Raw genomic sequence first — 21744 nt, 5'->3', positions numbered from 1 at the left:
AGTTCCTTTTTTCACGTTCATCCTAGAAAAGCAGGTGCGGACAGCTGAAGCTGTTCAGGGCTGGTGTGTAAACCGTGGTGTCAGCAAGGAGCAGTGGCCACACCCAAACTGCTACACCTTCTGTTTTTTTGGGGTTTTTTTTTGTATTTTCTGACAGCCTAGTCTGAGCCATCCAAACCAGCCCTGTTCGCACTGGTCTGAGTTGAGAAGCCATCTTCCACCATCCGTGATGATAGGTGATTTTAACAGATATGCTAACCTGAGAACCTGTTGTTTTACAGTCCCTTTGATGTGGAGGACACAACCCCGTCATCAGGCCCTGGGAACAAGACAGCTGCTCTCCAGCGGAGGATGTCCATGTACAGCCAGGGCACTCCAGAGACTCCTACCTTCAAAGACCACTCCTTCTTCGTAAGTTCAGTGTCATTTCTGGCGTAGAAATGATAAGGTTGGGGAGTTCTGATAGAATGTGAAATGTGTAACACTCACAGCAGAGACTTTCAAGAATAGGAGAGATGCCTTAGCAGTTAGAGTGCTTGCTATACAAGCGTGAGGGCTAGAGTTTGGATCACTAAATCATACACAGATGCCGGGTGGGTGTGATGGCCCAACTATAATTCCAGCCTGGAAAAGATGCTATGGAAATGTCCAGAACAGGCTGGTTTGTGAGACCAGCCTTATCGTAGAACGGGTTTGATTGAGAGAACCCGCCTTGGGGAATAAGGTGAGACGTAATCAAGAAAGATTCCTGATAGCAACCTTGGAACTCCTCACCTGTGCAAGTAAACATGCACATACATCAGCACACACATGCACGCCACACACATAGACACATGGAAAGAAGGAAAGTAATTCCTACAGGTCATCCTAATTGCGCGGTGACCACGGAACCCACGTTCTGAGACACACTGGCCCCGAGTCCAGGGCTGATTTCCTCTGCCTGTCTCTCCCTCGTTCTACTTCCCCTTCGGCTGGGAAATGGCATGTAGGTTTTTCCAAGCGTTCTTTGACATTAATCTTCTCGCGTGTACACGAATGACACCTGCTTGACGTCATCAGGCCCTGCTAACTACCAAGGGAAACCCAGTAACCTGCTTCTTTCCACTAACTTCCCCATCTCGCCCTGACTTCTGAAGAGATGGTTGCGGCTGTCTGTCTTGAGTGCCTTGCGAGACACTTTCTTTGCCACGCTGCACCACAACCACTCTGTCGGTGACCTGCCTTCCCTCAGCCTGAACCCCAAGGCCCTGCTAGAATTCTATGTGAGTGTGGGCTGCCCGGAGTGGTGTGCTTGACTTCAGGGAGCCTGTGCATGCAGCCCAGCATGACTCTTGGGCCTTATCTGTCTTGCTTGCTGGGTGATAACTGTCCTGTCCTTGGGGTGGGAAGCATGGTCATGCATGCAAACTCTGTCGCCTTTCTTTTCCAACAATTCCTGGTTTTATGCTGTGATTTTTCTATATGGTAACAAGATTCTCACTTTTAAAAACAAACAATTGTACTGGGGCTGGCGGTGTAGCTCGGTTCGTAGAGTGCTTGAGTCCGTGATTCTAAAGGCAGCACCACATGACCAGGTATGGTGGTATACCTGTAATCCCAGCACTCAGACAGTAGAGGCAGGGAGGTTAGGAATTGAGTACCAGAGGCTGAGTTCCTATGAGGGCGGGAAAAATTGTTATTTCCAAAGGTAACTGGTTTACCACTGGCATCAGACTTCCATAAGCCGGCACTCAAGAACTCGAAAGGGTTTAAGCCAACTTAGTCATAGCTGCTTCTGTGTAGCTGTCTTCAGTTGGTGCAGTCTTTGTTCATTCCATCCTGCTCTAGTAAAGGAAACCCTGGAATTCATAAAAACTTCATAGGTAATCTATTTTATGAATTACATATTATTTTTAAGACAATGTATGGACAGGTACACATACCTATGAGGAATATTTTGCTCTTTGTCTAAAGAATCGATGTCACATTTAATTATCCTGGGAGGAGATTAAAGGACTTCTGGCTAATAAGAATAACAACAACTACATCTAGTTCATTGAACTAAAAATGAAGGTGAAAAGGACAACATACATGCTCGTGGAGTTTCCGAGGAGAATAGGAAGGACCATTTGGGAAATGTGTAAAAGTAACACCAAAAATCAATAGGCTGATACACTTGTACACATAACAACAGATATGATAGATATTCCTGGGAGGGCTACAGGAATGTTGAAGTTACCTAGCACTCGTGTCAAACACCTGACAAGCAGCAACTTAAGGCAGGAGGGGTTTGTCTGAACCCACAGTGTAAGGGGTGTATGGTGGAGAAGGCATGGCGGCAGGCAGGTGATACAGCTGATCGCACTGTGTTAGCAGTCAGGGTGCAGATAAACACTGATGCTCAACTCAATCTCTCCTCTTATTCTATCTGAGATTCTGTCCCATGGAATGTTGCCACCCACATTCAGGGTGGGTCATCCCCACCTCAGTTAAACCTTTCTGGAAACATTCTCAGAGGCATACCCAAAGGAATGTTTCAACAGTGATTCTAGTTTACTCCAGTTGACAATGACGATCAGCCATCATATGAGAGTTGGTAGAAGCTGAACAACATAGTTTAAGCAAGATTAGAAAACACTTACTAAAGCATTTGGGAAAATACAAAGCTCCTTGGGGCAACCATTTACATCTATCCACAGCCCACTACACCATCTAACGCATTTCTCCCTCTCCACTCTGCCCCTTCTGCATGCTCCACAGCTCCTCAAATGTCCCACATTCTTTCCAGAACTCCTATGTCTCTTCCTCCTGTCCTCTGCCTCACCAGTCTATGACTGGGTTCTAGAACCATCTTTTCCCTCGCTAGGACCTTGATCTCATAACATCCTTCCCAATGTGTCTTTTGTCAACCAAGGTAAAATCAATCTAGTCAAGAGCCAAGAAGGAATTCTGTGTCTCTGTCTATGAGGACTATGCTACCTGGAGCCCATTGTGCAAGGTGTTAGGAGACGGTAGCTGTTGGTAGTTCCAGCTTCAAGGAGGGCTACATCTTCTGCACCTCGAGAACTGTGACTGGTGCCATGAAAGCCAAACTGTTTCGAGGGAGTGAGCACTCCTGGGAAGCATGGGGAATAGTTCTGCAGTTACATAGCCTAGTGAATTTCCTTCAACACAGTGTGGGTAGTTTGCAAGGTCATGAAGTAGATGATAGATATGGAGAGTTTGGCTGCACGCAAATCCTCCTGCCACTTTGAGAGCCCCGAGGCCATAGTATCCACTTTGGTTTCCTTCCTGCTTGGTGCCTGTTGGAAGGTATGTGAGAGCAGGCGTCTGAACTTAGTACAATTCAGTATTTGCCACTTAAATAAGTACAGATTGCCCTTGGCTACTGAGTGCTATGCTAGAGCCAGCAGCTTCCTTTCCCACCCTGATGCAGCTAAGTGGTGTGTGCACAGAAGTCCAGGCGAGGCTGCACAGGCCCTCATGAAGAACACGAGCATTTATAAAGAGCCTAAAGGGTTTTCAGAGAAGGCCCAGCACTCAGGACTTTGATCCTTCGTCCATATGTTCCACAAACCTTCTCTTTACCCTTTATTAGAGATGTAAGGATGTAACAGACCTTGAAAGTAGAGAGAGGAACTCAGATTTGAGAGGTAGAAGACGTGTCCAGGAGCCGCTGCCTCTACGGGCTAGGAGGAGGACAGCCACCATCTTGCTTATATTAGTTCACTCATTGTCCTTGTTCACTGGGATCATTCTTGGCATGACTGTGCAAATTCTTGACTTTACATGCAATTAAAACAGACATTAGCTTAACACTGACTACGTATAGCTATCCTTGAGTATCTATAGGGAATTGATACTAGGACCCCATAAGACACCCAAATCCATAGAGGCTCAAGCCCCTTACATCAAAGGAGTGATCACATAGACCCTCCGTATACCCCCCTGTACTTCAAATCATCTCCTTATGAGCTAACATATGACTCCAAATCAGTGTAACTGATGGGGAAGAGTTATTCTACTGTAGTGAGTAACGGCAAGGAAAGGTCTGTACATGTTCCAAATACTTCCCATCTGCGGTTGCTTGACTCTGCAGGCTTAGAATCGATGGATACAGAGAGGATTGGCTACTCTTTAAAAGCCCAATCTGAAGGACCAGTGAGGTGCTCCGCGGGTAAAAGTGTTTCGCCATACAAGGCTGACAACCTTAGATCAGTCACTGGGGAAATAATGAGAGAACTAACTCCACAGAGTTGTCTTTTATCCTCCACATGTGTGCCCTCCCCCCCCCCCTCTCTCTCTCACACACACACACACACACACTTTCACACACACACATTCTCTTTCTCTCTTGCTCTCTCCCTCACACACTTTCTTACACACACACACACATACACACACACACACATTCTCTCTCTTTCTCTCTGGCTCTCTCTCTCACACACACACACTGTACACACACAAAAATAATAAATAGAAAGGTGAGTAGTGCTATTCATAGTGATGACTGTAGAGTACTGTGAGATCCTGGGATTTATAAAAACAAGCAACATCCCCACTCACCCACAAAGTACATTTGAAAAATGTCAAACCTAAGAATAGCACCATGAACTTTCACCTAGATCCAACAATGGAAACAGTTTTTAATGGCTTGTTTTCCTTTTCCTTTGCCTGTACACACACATACACACACACACACACACACACACACACATCAAATAAATTGCTAATGTTATAGAGTTTCCTTCTTAATTACCTCCTCTCTTGTCTGGAGATGAATCGTGCTGTATCATTTTCCACAGTCAAATCTGCCAGATGACATCTTTGAAAATGGAAAGGCAGCAGAGGAGAAAAGGCCACTGTCCCTCAGCTTTAGTGACCTGCAGGACGGAGACTGTGTCTTCACCTCCAGCTCAGCCACCTCACCCTCCAGTTCACACTCAACCCATCCAGAGATTACCATCACCCCTGCTGAGCTCACCCATGGCAGCCTGTCCTCACAGAATGAGGGCACAGAGGACAGTAGCTCCTCATCTTCCAGGAATTCCCTGGGTGAGGACCATGAGCCAAAGACCCCTGCAAAGAGTGAGGTGGTAGAGCCCCGGAAGCCGGGTGTGGCCGCAGAGTCCGGTGCAAAGAGCCTATTCCTGGAAAATAGTGTTGCCGAGGCTCTCCTGCAGGAATCAGACGAGGCCTCTGAGCTCAAGCCCGTGGAGCTGGACACATTTGAAGGAAACATCACCAAGCAACTAGTGAAGAGGCTCACCTCAGCCGAGGGGCCCATAGCCACGGAGAAGCTTTTCTTTGAAGGCTCTGTTGGTAGCGAGTCTGAGGCTGGCCGGTCCTTTCTCGACGGCAGCCTGGAAGATGCCTTCAATGGACTCTTCCTCGCGTTAGACCCACACAAGGAGAAGTACAAAGAGTTCCGGGATCTGAACCAGGAAGTCACACACTTGGATGATGTCCTCAAAGTAAGTACCTATCTGGAAAATCTGATTCGGTTTGGGAAAAGTCATTCTAAACCAACATTGTATTTAAGATAGCAAATCTTATCCTGTCCCAGGACATAAGTGGAGGTGATTTGTTTAATTCCACTCACATTTTTATTTTCCTGACAACAAATAATCTAGCTAAAATGATTAGGAATTGGTTTAAGAACTCCAAAGAAGGTCTAGGAATGGCTAAGGCCAAGGGATCTGGACCAACAAGTCATTCTTTAGAGTCAGGTTCCTGAGAGGACGGACCTGGAAATGAGAGGATAAAGAAGACAGGAAAAGTTGGGGTCAGGCAGTCTTATGTCAAGCTGTATTAAGTACAGCGTTTCATATATGAATTTCAGTGAAAAAAATGGGTCAAGAGTCAGCAGAAAATGGCAATACAATGAGACAAAGTCAACGGGAAGCTATTCAAGCAATGTTCCACACAGGATAGCAGGGAAGTGTTAGGTTCTCAGGATCTGAAGTCACAGGTTCCCCTAAGGTCCAGGCCCCAGGCCATCATTGCCTTACCAGACTACATTCCTCATCTTAGACAGGGAACTATATTTCTTCTTCATACATCGGGGCCTCAGAGAAAGTCTTGAATCCGCCTATCCCCCAACAGCGAAGAGTTTGCCATGAAAATGGGGGACCCAAGTTCCATCCCCAACACCCACATGGAAACAGCTGAGCAGGGCTTGAAATCCCAGCGATCCCAGAAGCAGGTGGACCCCTGCAGTTTGCCAACCAGCCAGTCTAGACTACTCAGTGAGCTCCGTGACAGAGACCCTGGCTCAAAACAAGATGGCAACTCAAAAACAACCCTAGGGGCTGACCTCTGGCCTACATATGCACACCCTCATGTGTGTGTGCTCATATCCTCCACTGTCCCCACAGGTGTACCAAGTCCAAATGTGAAATACTGGTGTTTGCTCAACATGGTCTCAAAGATGCCACCAGTTAGGTTCTTTCTAGGGGTACCAGGGACGCTGGAGAAGTTAGTCCCACAGTATGGAGCCATCCTCTTCTCACAGTGTCCCTTGTTGAGGGTAGTCCCTCCTGAACTTGACCCAGATCAGCCAGCTGAGATCTCGAAGGTATCAGTAACACTAACACCTTTGCTCATATACTAGGAGCTAGGGAACCACAAATTCCAGCAGACACTTACATCCATCCCTGATGCTGAAGCAGGGACAAGGTGTGAAGGCAGGAGGGAGGGGGCGATAGCCCCTCAAACAGAATATCAAGCATCACAGCTACATCAGAATGAGTCTGCACCTGACATGCAGCTGGAAATTCTTTCTAAATGCAGCATAGGAAGACAGCTTATGTGGTCAGTTGTTGAACCTCTGTTTCCCCGCTCCGAATGTGTGGTCACATAGGATTCCTCAAATACAAAAAGCTTGAAATTTGCTGCAGCAAACTGAAAGCCAGTGCGTAGGAGGTCCCTTGTTCCTCTGTAAGATGCTTTTACGTGGCCTTTGCAATATCAGGAGCTACAGTCTTAAGAATTCCTGACCATCTTCTTTCTCTCCATTTGCTCATACCGACCTAGCTCCAGACAAGATGTGTGCCTGGGGCAAATGAGAATAAGAACTTAGGCCTCCCGTGGCACTCCAGGTCCTCCAGTTTCACTGCAGTTCCACTATAGAAAGAACCTCTGAGAAGCAGGGACGGGCCCGTAGACTCTGCTCTCTGTAGGACTCGTCTCAAAAATGTACCCTCAGAGCTCAAGCGTTGGGGGACACCTGGAAGGTGCTCCACCTTGCGTCTCTTGTAAACAAGAGGTGCTCGTTTCAGAGGAGGCGCACACTGACCCCACTAAAGAAGGTGCCTTGAAGAAAGACAGTGGTGGGGTTTCATCTTCTGCGAGAAGGGTAAGAGACAGCCCCAGTCTAAGGCACTGATGAGCCTCAGTTCATCAGGATACAGCAGGCTCACTAGCTATCCATCTTATAAAACCTTGGTGATCTCAGAGTCCTTTCTGGCTGAGCCTGCTGTTGTCCGGTACTGTTCCCGTATTGTCTAGTGAAACCCTCATCCACCTGTCTTTTTGCTGTGACCGATGTTTGAAGCCAACATCTTGTACACAGGCTTAGGAAAGAAGACTCGAAAGTCAGATCAGGTTCACAACAGTCCCCCTTTCTCCCTGAGATCAGCAGCATCATTGGGACCTGAGGTTTGGGGCGAGTGGCTTCCGCAGGACAAAGCTCTCTCTTTTTCTTCCTCCTTCACATTCCTAGGATGCTAAACATCTTGAGGATCAGAGACTCAATGATTCTGCTTCCCGGACGGAGATCACTGAGGGTGAATGAGACAACCGTGATTTAAAAGACTGAAAGACATGTCCCCAAGTGCTTCTGTGCCATCCCAAGTGCCTGGGACAGATTCCCGCAAGGCCCTCCCTACCTTGTACTGAGAATCAGCAAGGGGATCTTCCTAGCTGGACAGAGGACATTTAGTGCGCCTTCTTTGCAGGACTTGTCCTGTTTATCCCACCTCAAGTCCTCTTGAATATGTGGATCTGCTTCCTTCTGTCTCCAGGCCATAGCTACTGGCACTGCCAGCCAGCTGGGCTTCAGTTTCTGTCCTGCAACCTGCTCTAGAAGGAACCTGTCCCCACATCCCAGGGCCTGACCAGAGGGGCGTGGGTACTTGTTCCTCTCAAGGCAGATGTCTAGGGAAATCAGGGTTATTTCCCCATCATGCCCAAGTTACACATTTGCTCCTCCTTGTGCCTAGTGCTCATGAAAATAAAAAAAAAAATAAAATAAAAGCTTCTTTGAATAGAACATGGTCATGCAGGGCTTCCCCCCAGTCAGCCCTGGGCAAGTGAATCAATGCAAGGCTTACTTCCTAGTCAGCCCATGGCAGATGGATTCATTTTCTGAATTCTTTTTGTCATTTATTTAAAGCATACTTTAGACACAGAGCTCCAGGCACGGCACCCTGCAGACACTATCTCTCGGCAGAAGAGGCCTGTTCTGGTTAACAGTCAGCAATGACTCAGTGGCTTTCAAAATTTGTCTGCTGGGTTGATTTAAAAAAAAAATTGAGACAGTCTCACTGTATTTAGGCTGGTCTAGAATGCATGAGCTCAAATGGTACTCTCAGCCAGCCTCCTGAGTGCCTGGGGCCTCAGGCGAATGCAGTGGTGCCGCCTTGCTCCTTCTGTTTTATTCGGTCATGAACACTGCACCCAAAGGAACACATCACTTCTGTCTCCTAAGACTTTCGGGTTATCATTTTTTAAAGTTTTTATTATAGCAATACAACTTCAAACAGAGATAGATCTGCCAATCACCCAGTGACCCCCAGTGACCCCCCGTGACCCCCCGTGACCCCCAGTGACCCCCAGTGACCAGTTGACCTCCAGTCCTGTGTACTTCCCTCTGGGTTATTTTAGACCAAATCACAGTTGTTGTGCCATTTTCTCTGCGCTTGTATTTCTGCTTCCCAAGATGAAGACTTTAAATGCCAGCCAAAAATAAAAGCTTGGAAAACTAAGAAAGTGTCATGTTTCCCACGGGTGCCATGAGTCCTGCCGGTCCCCCTGGTGTGTTGATGGTCTCCTTGGTACCTTGTGCCTTTGCAGTGCAAGCCGGCAGGCAGCCGCAGCAGATCCTCCAGCTTAAGTCTGACAGTTGAGAGTGCGTTAGAAAGCTTTGATTTCCTCAACACCTCTGACTTTGATGAAGAGGACGAGGATGGGGATGAGGCCTGCCACATCGGAGGAGGAGCAGACTCTGTGTTTTCAGACACTGAGACCGAGAAGCCTGGGTGAGTGTGGAGACAGCCAGTGCTTACGTTTCTCCCATCACACCTGACACAGTCACCCTTCGTTACCGTGAGAAGGAACCCGGTATGCGGCTCCAGGATGGCACGGTCCTTGCTGTCATGTTAGACCTTACAGGCCACAGGCAGGCACACGTGGCCTAGGACAGCCCTGGGTGCAGCCCAACACAAAACCATAAACTTACGTAGGACATCATGGCATTATTTTGTGACTTTCCGTAGTATCTAGATTGCATGGTTCTTGAGCGTGGACTTTCATAGATGATGGTATTGTATCAGAATGTCAAAAGGTCGGGCACACCTGCATTTCTTTTGATTGTCAAGTGCAGCTTCTAAATTCTACTGACAATTGGAGGTTACCTAGGGAGCAGGGCCCCTTTTATTTTTTAGCAGAGGAAGTGTCTATGTGAATTTGTGCACACAGACATGTGTGGTGTGTGGTGAGGGTCTACACATGCACGCATAGAACGACCACATGCAGGACATTCTGAATTAGCCAAGCCGGTAGCACCAGGCCTGGACCCACCATCCCTGCTGCGCCGCAGACTTCCAATGCCTTGGTTCACTGAGCTGTTTTCTCAGCATCCTGTCTCTCCTTTCAGCTCATCTCTGCAGAGGTTGAAATCACTGGTGTGCTTCGCAAAGCCAGGCTTAAGTTCCCCTATCATGTAAGGATGGATGCTTGACACCCCATTAGATCTATGTCCCCCCAGGTAGAAAATGTGTCACCTTCTCTGTCAGGTGTCCTCCTACAGTCAAGCCAATGTTCTTAGAACCAGATCCTGGGCCCACTTTGTGATTTCATATTAAGCAAAAGGAACTTAATGGATGGTATTACCTGCTAGGAAAGGATCCACCAACATGTAACAGAGGAAGGGATGGTGTCCTCCATTGCTTTTGGTTTCTGTTGTTGCCAAGAGGTTTTCTTTTCCAAAATAAGATCATACATATATAAAGTTTTTGTTCATATATATGAGCAAACTGAAAATAAAAGGAAATTACATGTGGAAAATGTGATATTTAATTTAGAGTTCTTCATGCTGCCTTGAAATTTCTTTGGCTTGACTGAATTTGCAAAATATTCCTTCACTTAAACTTTTCTATACCCCTGTTAGTTTTTGTTCTAGTATAAAAATGTCAGGTACAGCTCTAAACTGCAGCATTTTTAACAAATATATATCACCTCTTTCGTACATAACATTGATTTTAAATCTGTCTAATCAAATTGGTCTTGCTGTATGTTATCAGAAGCAATAGGAAGAGGTATATGTATATGTGTAAAAGAATGTGCACACCCATTAGAGTATATGCATGTATGTATGTGCACATATGTATGGGAGTGTATGTGGACTGTGCGAGCCTGTGTAGTGACTGAGTGTGCACTGAGAGTGTATGTGTATTATATTATGTGCACGTGTATACGTGAGTGTATACGTGAGTATGTATTATATTTTGTGCACGTGTATACGTGAGTTGTATACATACTTTGGTTTTTTATTTTGTTTTGTTATGGGTTTTTTGGGGGGGTTGTTTTTTGTTTGTTTTTTTAAATATTTATTTATTATGCATACAATATTCTGTCTGTGTATATGTCTGCAGGCCAGAAGAGGGCACCAGACCTCATTACAGATGGTTGTGAGCCACCATGTGGTTGCCGGGAATTGAACTCAGGACCTTTGGAAGAGCAGGCAATGCTCTTAACCACTGAGCCATCTCTCCAGCCCCTGTTTTTTGTATTTTTTTTTGAAACAGGATTTCTCTGTGTAGTCCTTGACTGTCCTAGAACTCACTCTGTAGACCAGGCTGGCCTGGAACTGACAAAGATCTTCCTGCCTCTGCCTCCTGAGTGCTGGGATTAAAGGCATGTGCCACCACTGCCCAGCTTTGTGTTTATGTTTTAAATATGCCTTGCCTGCCAGGGTGTAAACTGAACATGATTCTTATGTGGAAATGCGAACAAAGGCAAGCACTCAGAGCTCCTAAGCTTCTGTGTGTTCTGTTACCGCTGTGGACACTGCAGAGTGGAAGTGGAAGAGCAAAACTCTGCCCCTGTGTGCCTGTACGGCCCAGGTACTCTCACCAGCATCGTGTATGAAATGGTACAATCATCCCCTCCCTCCCAAGCATATAAAAAATAAAATTAGGGGACATGAGAGGAGGCAGGGAGAGGGAATGAGTGAGAGCGAGGTACAATGGTGCAGAGACTTGGAGATGCCAAGGTGAACCCGTTTCTGTATACGCTAACCTAAAGAAATTAAATTTTAAAAAAAAAGCAGAAAAATATTTCAGGACATATCAATAATTTAAATGCTAAATTTTGACACAATTATGAAAAGGATAGTTAGCTATTATAAAGATTCTGGGTGTTCCTGGGGCTTGATGCCTATCAAACTTCAGCAGACACCAGCCAGATATCTCAGCAGGTGAAGTTCCTGCCACACAAGCCAGGTGACCTGAGTTGGATCCCAGCATAGAAACGTGGATGGACAGATCCAGCTGGACAGGTTGTCCTCTGACCTCCAAGCACGCACCACCGCACACGTGCCCCCTCTCATAAACACAAAATGACCAATAAGTAACGTTTTTTGTTTCAGCAGAATTAGTTGCTAGAAGAGGCATACTAAATGATTCTAAAGTATCAAAATAAGTTCCTTTTCCCCCAACATTTTGTTTTTCCTGTCTTTTTAAAATGGGGACTATTCCATCCTTTTGAATATTAGAACATGTAAATTACTATGTCTACAGTACCATCATGATATTTTTAAAGTAAACACTGAACACATTGAAAAGGCAGACACATTTTGGTAGTTTTATCCCTTCAGCCATGGTGGGTTGTTTCAGCAGCATTCAAGGAAGTCACTTTCAAGACTAGAAAAGCAGTTAGCTATATGTCCTGTGTCCTCCATTATAACTCACGTATGTGGTCAGTTCTTCCTTGGCCCCTAATATTTGGCCTTTCTTTTACCCTTTTCTGCATGTTACACTATACCCACATGTGTATTTGTTTACATATATGTCTATATTATTACATATTATTACATATATGTCTCTATTACTGACTAGGTCCTGCATATGAGGAAGAACATGTGGTTTGTTTTCTTTCTGAGATTGTGTGACCTTGTTTAGCATTATACATTCTAAATCCATCCATTTTACTGCAAATTTTGTGATTATATTTTTCTTTAAATCTGACACTATATATACCAACTTTATACATATATCAGATACATATGTACATCAAATTTTTATTAACCATTTATCTATTGATGAACAACTAGTTTGGTTTCAATTCTTTGTTATAACAAATAAAGCAGCAGGTGTTTCTTGTTCTAACTCTCTCGTGGATTTTTCAGTCTGGGTGAGGGATAACAGCATAAAAATATATTCAGTAGGGGCTGGAGAAATGGTTTAGTGGTTAAGAGCACTGAATGCTCTTCCAGAGGTTCTGAGTTCAATTCCCAGCAACCACATGGTGGCTCACAACCATCTATAATGAGACCTGGCATGGAAGGAATGCTGTACACATTATAAATATAAATAAGTTTTAAAAAATATATATTCAAGAGTAAAACTATATTCAGTAATGTAAGTGTAACAGTCCACAGCTTAAGAATGCATATTCTAACTGTATCGAAGCTCATTGAGATGCATAGACTTGGTTCTGGTTAATTTTGGTGTGTAATGATTTTGATTTACAGAGATCCTTGTAATAAAGTTTATGTTTTTTAAAAATCATTTTTAAAAAGAAAATTCTATGTATCCAAATCATAAAATAATCCAGATAAAAATAATACTTATTTTTAAACTTAAAAACCATAAAATATGACCAGGCATGGTAGTGCACACCTTTAATCCCAGCACTTTAATCCCACTCAGGAGGCAGAGGCAGGTTAATCTCTGTGAGTTTGAGGCCAGCCTGGTCTACAGAATGAGATTCAGAACAGCCAGGGCTACATAATGAAACCTTGTCTCCAAAATCCAAAAATAAAGAAATAAGTAAACATAAAACCCATAAACTAAAGCAAAAACATATGTCCATTGAGAAAAGAATAAACTGGCAGAGTGAAATCCACCCGTAATTCCAGCATTTAGAGGGTGGAGACAGCAAAGCAGGAATGCAGGGCCAGCCTTAGCTACATGACAAACCTCACATGTTAGACCATGTCTCAGAAGGAGAAGGGAAGGAAGAAAAGTAGATAACACACAAATCAGCCTGATATAATCTCAGACGGTGTGATGTGGGGTCTAAAGAGAGCATGAGAAACAGGACTGGTTGAGAATTGCACAGCCAGACTCCCCTGCTGGACAGCATCTGTCCACAGCCCCACGTCTGCCCTTGGCAGTTTTTCCTTCTTCTTGTCTTCAAGTAGCACTTGGCGTGAGGCCAGGTCAAGGCCCGGGAGATCACTCATTAATGGAATCACTCATAAGAAACCACAAACACAGGACTGTTGAATTGCAGAGAAGCTGGCCGATCCCCTGATCACAGAGCGGGCAAGTGAGGCGAGTGCAGAGTGAAGGCCGGGTTCAAAGACTTCCCGGAGAAACTGTCACAATGCCCTCATTGTGCTTGGAAAGCCTATGTTTGCACCATTTTTTGATACCTGGCAAACTGGCAGCGTTGCAGAAATAAGTTGCTCTCGGAAGGGATCTCTGCTTCGAAGAGCAAACCGGGGTGAACTGATTTCCGTGGGGACCATGTAAACTTGGCCTGTGGTTTGTGCACAGAAGGAAAGAGCTCGGGTTTCACCCACTTTCCTGCTTCACAGTTACAGGTCAGTGCACTCGGAAGCCAGAGGCCACCTTAGCGAAGCCCTGACTGAAGACACAGGCGTGGGGACCAGTGTGGCAGGAAGCCCGCTGCCACTAACCACAGGAAACGAGAGCCTGGACATCACCATTGTCAAACATTTACAGTACTGCACCCAGCTCGTCCAGGTAGGGTGCGTGGTGTGTGGGAGGTGGGACGTTGACATGCCGGGAAGGTATACATGTTATGTGTTTTAGCTTTGCCAAGGAAATGGCAGTTCAGAGGTGAGAGAATGGAACAAGTCAAAAACTTGACAGGTGTGTCAACCTTTATTAGTATTAGTATTAGTATTAGTATTAGTATTAGTATTAGTATTAGTATTATTCCATGATGGTTTCTCTGTGTAACAGCCTTGACTGTCCTGGAACTAGCTCTGTAGACCAGGCTGGCCTTGAACTCACAGAGATCTGCCTGCCTCCGCCTCCCGAGTGCTGGGATTAAAGGTGTGCACCACCACCATCCTCGTTCACCCTTTCTTAAGCCTGGGTTTTCAATTTTAATTAACCTAGATCTGAAGACTATAGTGGGTGCCAGACAGAATATGGTCAATGCTCTCATCCAGTTCACTGCCCAGTTGTAAAGGAAAGGGATGTGACAGTGGGAGACAAAGGTGCCATCTACAGGCGGAGTTGGAAAAAACAGTGTTAACTAAATAACATCGAGCTCGCTAAGAACAATGTATTAGAAGCAGGTCGTGTTTCCCCAAATAGCTGAGGCTAGTCTTGAACTCCTAATCATCCTGCCTCTATCTCTCAAGTGCTGGGATTGCAGGCTGGCTCAGACTGGTAATTCTATTTTTTTTTCTTTTTTTATATTTATTTATTTATTATGTATACAATATTCTGTCTGTGTGTATGTCTGCAGGCCAGAAGAGGGCACCAGACCTCTCCACAGATGGTTGTGAGCCACCATGTGGTTGTCAGAAATTGAACTCAGGACCTTTGGAAGAGCAGGCAATGCTCTTAACCACTGAGCCATCTCTCTAGCCCCCCAGAGTGGTAATTCTTATGAGCAATGGGAAGAAACGTTCCTCCAGGCCATCTCCTCACCGCTTAGCTCTCACTCTGGAACACTAGGGCCTCCTTCCTTCTCATTTCTCATGCCAATAGAAATTGACATGTTTAGGGACTGAGGTGTTACAGTCCTAAAGCAAATGCTTTGAACGTCTTTTGCAGCAGGAAGGCTTTCAGCTGTCCTCAACAGGACACTTTCCCAGAGGAAAGTGGATTGAAATATTTCCTCCTTGCCTAGCTGCTTGTCCTCTCGCTGCCTTGATCTTCTCCCAGATGCTTGGGTGTGTGGGGGACAGGGTAAGAACACAGAAGCAATTGTTATGACTGCTTTGCAGGAATCAGCCAGGCAGACAGGCCGCAGAAGGGAAAGGAAGAGTGCCGTGTCCTTGAGCCAGCCAAAACGAAGCAGCAGGGAGAGGCGTGAGGGAAGGCTGGGAGCTGAGCAGTGTCGGTCACTCATTTATACAAAACATAGAAGAATACGATTCCCCACTACAAATCAAGACACTCTCTGAACATACCAGCACATGCCTGTCATCCCAGCACTGGGGAGATGGATGCAGGAGGATCCAGAGTTCAAAACAAGCCTGGGCTACAAAGCTAAGACACTGCCTCAAAGAAAAGAACCACCTGCTGGGGAAACTGCAGTGCAGGGGTGATGTATGTGGGCCGTGGGAAATGGGCTGGCTGTCAAACCCCCGGCTCCTGACAGACTTGGGCTCTGTGTGAAGATGTGTTGAGTGTTGAGGCCCTAGCTGTATCACCGACAGCCAGCCTCACAGAGGCCGGGTTCTCCCTGCTGAGTAAGTGGACGAACCAGATGTGGTGCTTATGCCTGCCATCTCAGCACTTGGGAGGCTGAGACAGGAGGATTGCTGCAAGTTTGAGGGCAGCCTATTTCATTTATGTTTCCTTCTAGCCGCTTGCTGTTTTCCAGCTACTGCTATTTACCCGAATAAGATTCTTTCGAGTGTATAATGCTCTTCCTGGCTCTGATAACATACTAGGCAAACCACCAGCCAGCCTTTGAGAAGCGAAGTAGCTCTTATGAAACCTAAGAGAAGTCTCTTCCATGGAGGGGGAAAATCTTCTCCCAGAGGCCGATTGGCATGCAGCCGTCAGTGCACCGTTCCTCTCTGGCAGGGCCATGAGGGACCATCCAACTCTCTGTGGAGCAGATCTGTGCTAGGAAAGCAATGGGGATTCCTACTGCACCAGCTGACTGAGAACATACATTCATGTAGTATTAGACAGGCGGAGCAGGTTGTACTTAGGAACATATATGCATATACATATATGTATGCAACAATTGATGAAAAAAAGAGGCCATGAAATTGAGAGGAAGGAGGGTTATATTTTGGACAGTTTGGAAAGAGAAAAGGGAAGGGGGAAATAATGTAATATAATCTCAAAAGACAAAAAACAAACAAACAAACAAACATGGACTGAAGGAGTGGGAATTACAAACCCCGTTTCTCACTTGCTATCACTCCATGATCAGGGTGTTTCCTTATCGCGGTGGTATATAGTCGGGGAGGGTTAAAACTGGGCATTCTGTGGGTCCTTTATAATTTTACTGTAGAAATGAGATGTGTGCCCTGTACTTGCTTACAAGAAAGACCTTAGTGTATAATCGCTAGATGTTTGTTTCATTTTGTCTTGTTGTCCTGGCATCTTTTGAACTTACCCTGTGTGGTTGAGGCTGACCCTGACTCGCTCTTCATTCCAGGTGCACACCAGCACACCTGGCTCACTGCTAGAATCTGAAGTTTGAGAATACCATTTATTTTAGGGTTCAGTGTTCTAGACAGCATGGCCTGGCAGTGTTAACCTCACCCATGCATGCCCCCCATCTCTGCCTACCAGGCAACCTGGGCAGGTCCCCACGCGACAAAGGAGCAGAGTCACCAAACAGATCACTTAGGTCCTTCCTTATTTTCCTTATACCCTGCACACAAGCGAAACCATTGCCTGCGTACGTGGTCTGAGGCCAGTTATATAGACTCGGTCTGCCTCGGTCACTCAGGATTTCCTGTCACAAAATGGAGATGTCACTAGGGGTCTGCTCCGTAGGCCATTGTGAGAAATTGTGAGAACTAATATATTGGCAGAGCTCAGAGTGGCACCAGGGACACAGACAGTGCTCTTGGGTTACACTGGGATAGCTCTGACTACATTTTCAGTTTGGAGACAGGGAAATAGAACCATGCAATGAAAAACCCAAGCATTTTTAAAGCAAATCTTTTTTTTGTTTATTCATCAGAACACAGCCTAACCTTCTGCTATCTTATAGGAAACTGAGATTTACCTAGAGGGAAGGATAGAGCTGAGCGTGGAGTTTAGACCAGTAATCCTGGAACTTGGGGGAGCTAAAACACGTATTTATTATTATAATTTTGATTATAAATTTGAGGACAGCCTGAGCTAATAGTTTCAGGCCCGTCTGAAACACACAGTAGACCGTATCTTAAGAATAACGTGAAGCTCTGCCACTGAGAGAATTCCAGAACCTATACATATGTGAAAAGGGTTAAGAGTTACGAAAACAGGTATGATTTCATGAACTGGCAGAGAATAAGGAACATTGTCAGTCTGGGTCAAAAATGTTGCACGAGGCAGCCTGGGAAACCCCTTTGGGAAGGGCGCAAATGGCAAGGTCCCTGCCCTCGACATCATTGAAAGAGCTTTTATTTGTCTGGTCAGCAAATCGTCTTCTCCAGCAAAACCCCCTTTGTGGCAAGAAGTCTCCTGGAGAAGCTATCCAGGCAGGTCCTCGTGATGGAGAAGCTGGCAGCAGTGAGCGACGAAAACCTCGGGAACATCACCTCTGTGGTGGAAGGTAAGCGCGCCACCTGCAGGCCGACCCTGGCGCCGACCTGCGCCTGCTCTCTGGAAAGCAGGGACGCTGCCTTCTCAGTCAAGCCAGAGGCACATAACCTTTTCTGTCTACAGCAGACAACACACACACACACAGATGACACCCAGCTCCAAGTAGAACTTCTGACATTTCCTGTTGCCAAGACTGCCCTTAGAACAGGTGATCTGGATTGTTCTAACTAGTGGGAGTCGGTAAATCTGACTCCCATGGTAGATGCTGTTGTACGGAGGAGGTGCTTCCAAACCCTGCTGTGGCAGAGAAACTGCATGGACTCAACCTGTGCTATAGAGTGAGGTAAAGGATAGCCTAAGAAGACTTTATTTCAGTCAATAGTAAAATGCTCTACTACAATCCAGTAGTAGAGCATCTGTGGCGCACACGCATACACACACATACACACGCATGCACACGCATGCACGCACGCTCACATACTCCCACACGCTCAAAGAAAGAAGGAAAGAAAGAAAAGTTGCCTGGGGGTAGACAAGAAGATTGGGAGTTCAAGGTTATCCTTTGTTTGAGGTACAAACTTGGTTACTTGAGACCTAATCTTAGATAATTAATTATATTATCCTAATTAAAATATTTAAAAAATAAAAAAACACAAAAGAAATGCTAAAATATCCCTGGGGACACCTTGCCCGCCCCACTCAGGAAACCATCTTCATCTTTTCATCAACATCCCATTCTTTTCCAGCCATACCAGAATTCCACAAAAAGCTGTCCTTACTGTCCTTCTGGACCAAGTGCTGCAGCCCAGTTGGGGTCTACCACAGCTCTGCTGACCGAGTGATCAAGCAGCTGGAAGTCAGCTTCGCCAGAACTGTCAACAAAGAATATCCAGGATTGGCAGAAGCAGGTACAGATGGCAGAAGAAGACCTCCTCCTCCCCCGCAACCTGGGTGGTGATGGGCAGCTCTGAAAAAAAAAAATTCACACGCTACAGGGAAAAGATCAATGAGTCAGCTAGACGACAAAAAGATAGCGAACGTGCATTATGCCAGCAGTGACTTTTTTTAAAGTACTGTATTGATTATTTTTTTCCTGCCGTGACAAAACACCAGACAGAAACTGCTCATAAAAGAGAGGTCTGTTTTGGTCACATTTCAAGAGTCACCATCCCTCCTGGCAGGGACACCATGGCAGCAGAAGCAGGCCGGTGCAAAGTGAAGGGAGCATGTGACGGGTAACAGATTGGAAGCAGGTTCACCCCATGGCCATGGCAGCCAGTTAACCCCTAGGTTGCAATGCTTCCACAGCCTCCCAGATAGCACCACCGCCTGAGGACCAAGTAGCACTTGAGTGTGTGGGAGGCATTTCACATTCAGTCCACAAATACTCCCTGTCTGTATTGCTACTCAAATGTCTGTGGGTGAATGGCGCTGGAACCTGCCATGCATGACTGAGGCTGTATTTGCTTGCATCCCTTGCTTATTTTATACCAGTATGGGTTTGTGTATAACCTCCACCTCTCCTCCTGTATACTCCAAATGACTTATAACACTTAGACAGGCAAATCCCAAACAAATGGTTGTTAAGTTACATTGCTTGGGGAGTGACTGCATTTAGAAGTCTCTACATGTTCAGTATAGATGTGCTTTTCCCTGGGTGTTCTTGGTCTGTGGTTGCTTAGATTCATAGATGTGGGACCCATAAGCACAGAGGGTTGAAAGTAAGCTTTTTCCATAAAACTCCATCCGGTACAAAAGTGTCAGTTATGGCACAATGACTTTTGAAGAATGGGGAGTTTCTGTGGACTCCTAGTCTGTGCCTGCAATATGAGCCAGCAATTCTACTCTTAAATGCATGAAGAGAAATGGGTTCTTCTAAGCATTCCTGTCTGTGTAAGACATGCACAAGAAGGTTCACAGCCTTCATCACAACAGCCAGAATTTGGTGACAACTCAAATGCCATGTGGAGATGGAGATTCTATAACGCAGTGATATCGTAGAGTAGCATGTAGCGTTTCTCAGAGATGCTATTGCTGTTACAGGCTATAGTCTCTACAGGTGGCTCTCATAGGGACTATGTTGAGTAGAATGAACCAGACATAGAAAGTACATGCCGTCTATTCTGTTGGCGTGAAAGTTAAGAACAGGAAATGCTCACTTAAATTGATAAAACTCAGGTTAGGAAACTGGATGTGATGCTGAGCTTCTGTAACTGTAACCCTTGGGAGATGAGGCAGGAAGATCAGGAGGCTGAAGTCAGGCTCGAATGCCTGGTAAACCGGACATCAACGCGGGCTACATGATGCCCAGAAACAAAAACAAAAATGGAATTCAGGTTACTTGTTCCCTTTTGGGGAGGCTGAGTGGCTGTCAATAGGAAGGGCCCCCAGAATACCTGAAGGGAAGCTGCTAATCTTTCACATCCTGGCTTGCTTGGTATCGTCATATGGATATGGAAGATGGGGACACTACCTGACTGTACACTGACGGTTAGCTCACTTTAAGCACTTTACTTTATACTACTCTGATAAAAGGTAATAATATATGGATAATAATAAATGAAAATCTCACAAGAAAGGTGTGATAAAAGGTGAGCGACTAAATGAATGGATCTGAGTACCATAATAAAAGGTGAATGAGGGGTTGGAGCAGTGGCTCAGCAGCTAAAATCACATACTGCTCTTCCAGAGGACCCCAGTTCAATTCCCAGTACTCACCTGACAGCTCATGTCTGTAACTCCAATCCCAGGGGATCTAATTCCCTCTCCTGGCCTACTTGGGCACCAAGCACACACATAGAACACAGACATATGTGTAGGCAAGACATACATACACATAAAACTAAATAAGTAGTTTAAACGAATGCATGAATAACAAGTTCCATGTTAAAGATGAATGTAAGTACCACGATTAAAGGTTAAGCAATATTAGTACCATGATGAACAAATGAATATATAAGTACTATGATAGTCACAGTTGCCATAGGATAGTGGTTATCTCATTCATCATGAAATACCAAGATAAAAGATGGATAAATGGGTGAGTGAATTAATGGATGAATGAATGAATTAAAGTTGGTCGTGTTCCTTAAGCTACTTTGTCTCTTCCTTCCCAGTGTTTCGAACCCTGGTGTCCCAAATCCTGGACTGCTCCGAGCCTCTCCTTTCGTCCAGCCTCTGCTCGGAAGTCATCACTGTGTTCCAGTATTACAGCTTCTTTACCAGCCATGGTGTGAATGACCTGGAGACTTACCTGAGCCAGCTGGCCAGGCAAGGTAGGATGCGCTCTCCTGTCCTGTTGCCGTAGTGTCTTGGACAGGCGTCAGCTCTGCTCTTGCTAGTCAGGATGATTAGTGATGATTGCCTCCACGGGCGAGCTTGCCTTTCCAATGACTTCTGGGCCTTCAACTTTAGTAAACTTCCTGGTATTGGAACAGGATCTCACTAAGCACACTGGTCCCCAGCAGGAGCTCACCAAACGGGAAACTGGCAGGAGATTGGTCATCCTGTTGCTCTCCTTCCTTTCTCAGCCTATTGGCAGTACTATTTTAGATGCTTTTTGTGGTAGCATTCTTACTCAGAATAGACAGAAAGGACAAATGAAGGCTGGAGCGAGTCAATGGGAAGGGGAATGCGAAAAGATAGGAAGAACGAGTCTGCCCGTTCAAGGAGGGTGAAGGGGGTGACTAGGGGTATGCCAAGCTCAGTCCAACCCTTTCACGTGGCACATCAAATATTGTATATATCGTATCTGAATAAAGGACCACACTGTACAGGACAGCAGAAGATACCGGTCAGGGGCTTCTGGTTCTCAGGTCTATGCTCAATAAAGCCATTG

General features: G+C 45.6%; 1 protein-coding gene across 4 annotated transcripts in view; it reads left to right on the top strand.

Moving 5' to 3' along the window:
* Positions 1-21744, top strand: part of Ripor2 (RHO family interacting cell polarization regulator 2) — an 85244-nt gene that overhangs the window by 52630 nt on the left and 10870 nt on the right. The window contains exons 12-19 of one of the 4 annotated variants that reach the window (XM_041632831.1): positions 282-411; positions 1137-1262; positions 4785-5453; positions 9055-9239; positions 14024-14192; positions 17781-17916; positions 18653-18814; positions 21023-21181. In XM_041632831.1, coding sequence (XP_041488765.1) covers positions 282-411; positions 1137-1262; positions 4785-5453; positions 9055-9239; positions 14024-14192; positions 17781-17916; positions 18653-18814; positions 21023-21181 — 1736 coding nt within the window. Of the gene's footprint in view, positions 1-281; positions 412-1136; positions 1263-4784; positions 5454-7702; positions 8953-9054; positions 9240-14023; positions 14193-17780; positions 17917-18652; positions 18815-21022; positions 21182-21744 lie in introns of those variants that run through there. The other 3 variants (XM_041632832.1, XM_041632833.1, XM_041632834.1) reach the window with 3 other exon arrangements.

Source organism: Microtus oregoni, unplaced genomic scaffold (genome assembly GCF_018167655.1).
Source record: "Microtus oregoni isolate MIOR12 unplaced genomic scaffold, Mior012 000042F_ref0000377, whole genome shotgun sequence".
Lineage (NCBI taxonomy): Eukaryota > Metazoa > Chordata > Mammalia > Rodentia > Cricetidae > Microtus > Microtus oregoni.
The sequence above is the reverse complement of the archived record's forward strand: the minus strand, read 5'-3'. Positions and strand labels throughout refer to the sequence as shown.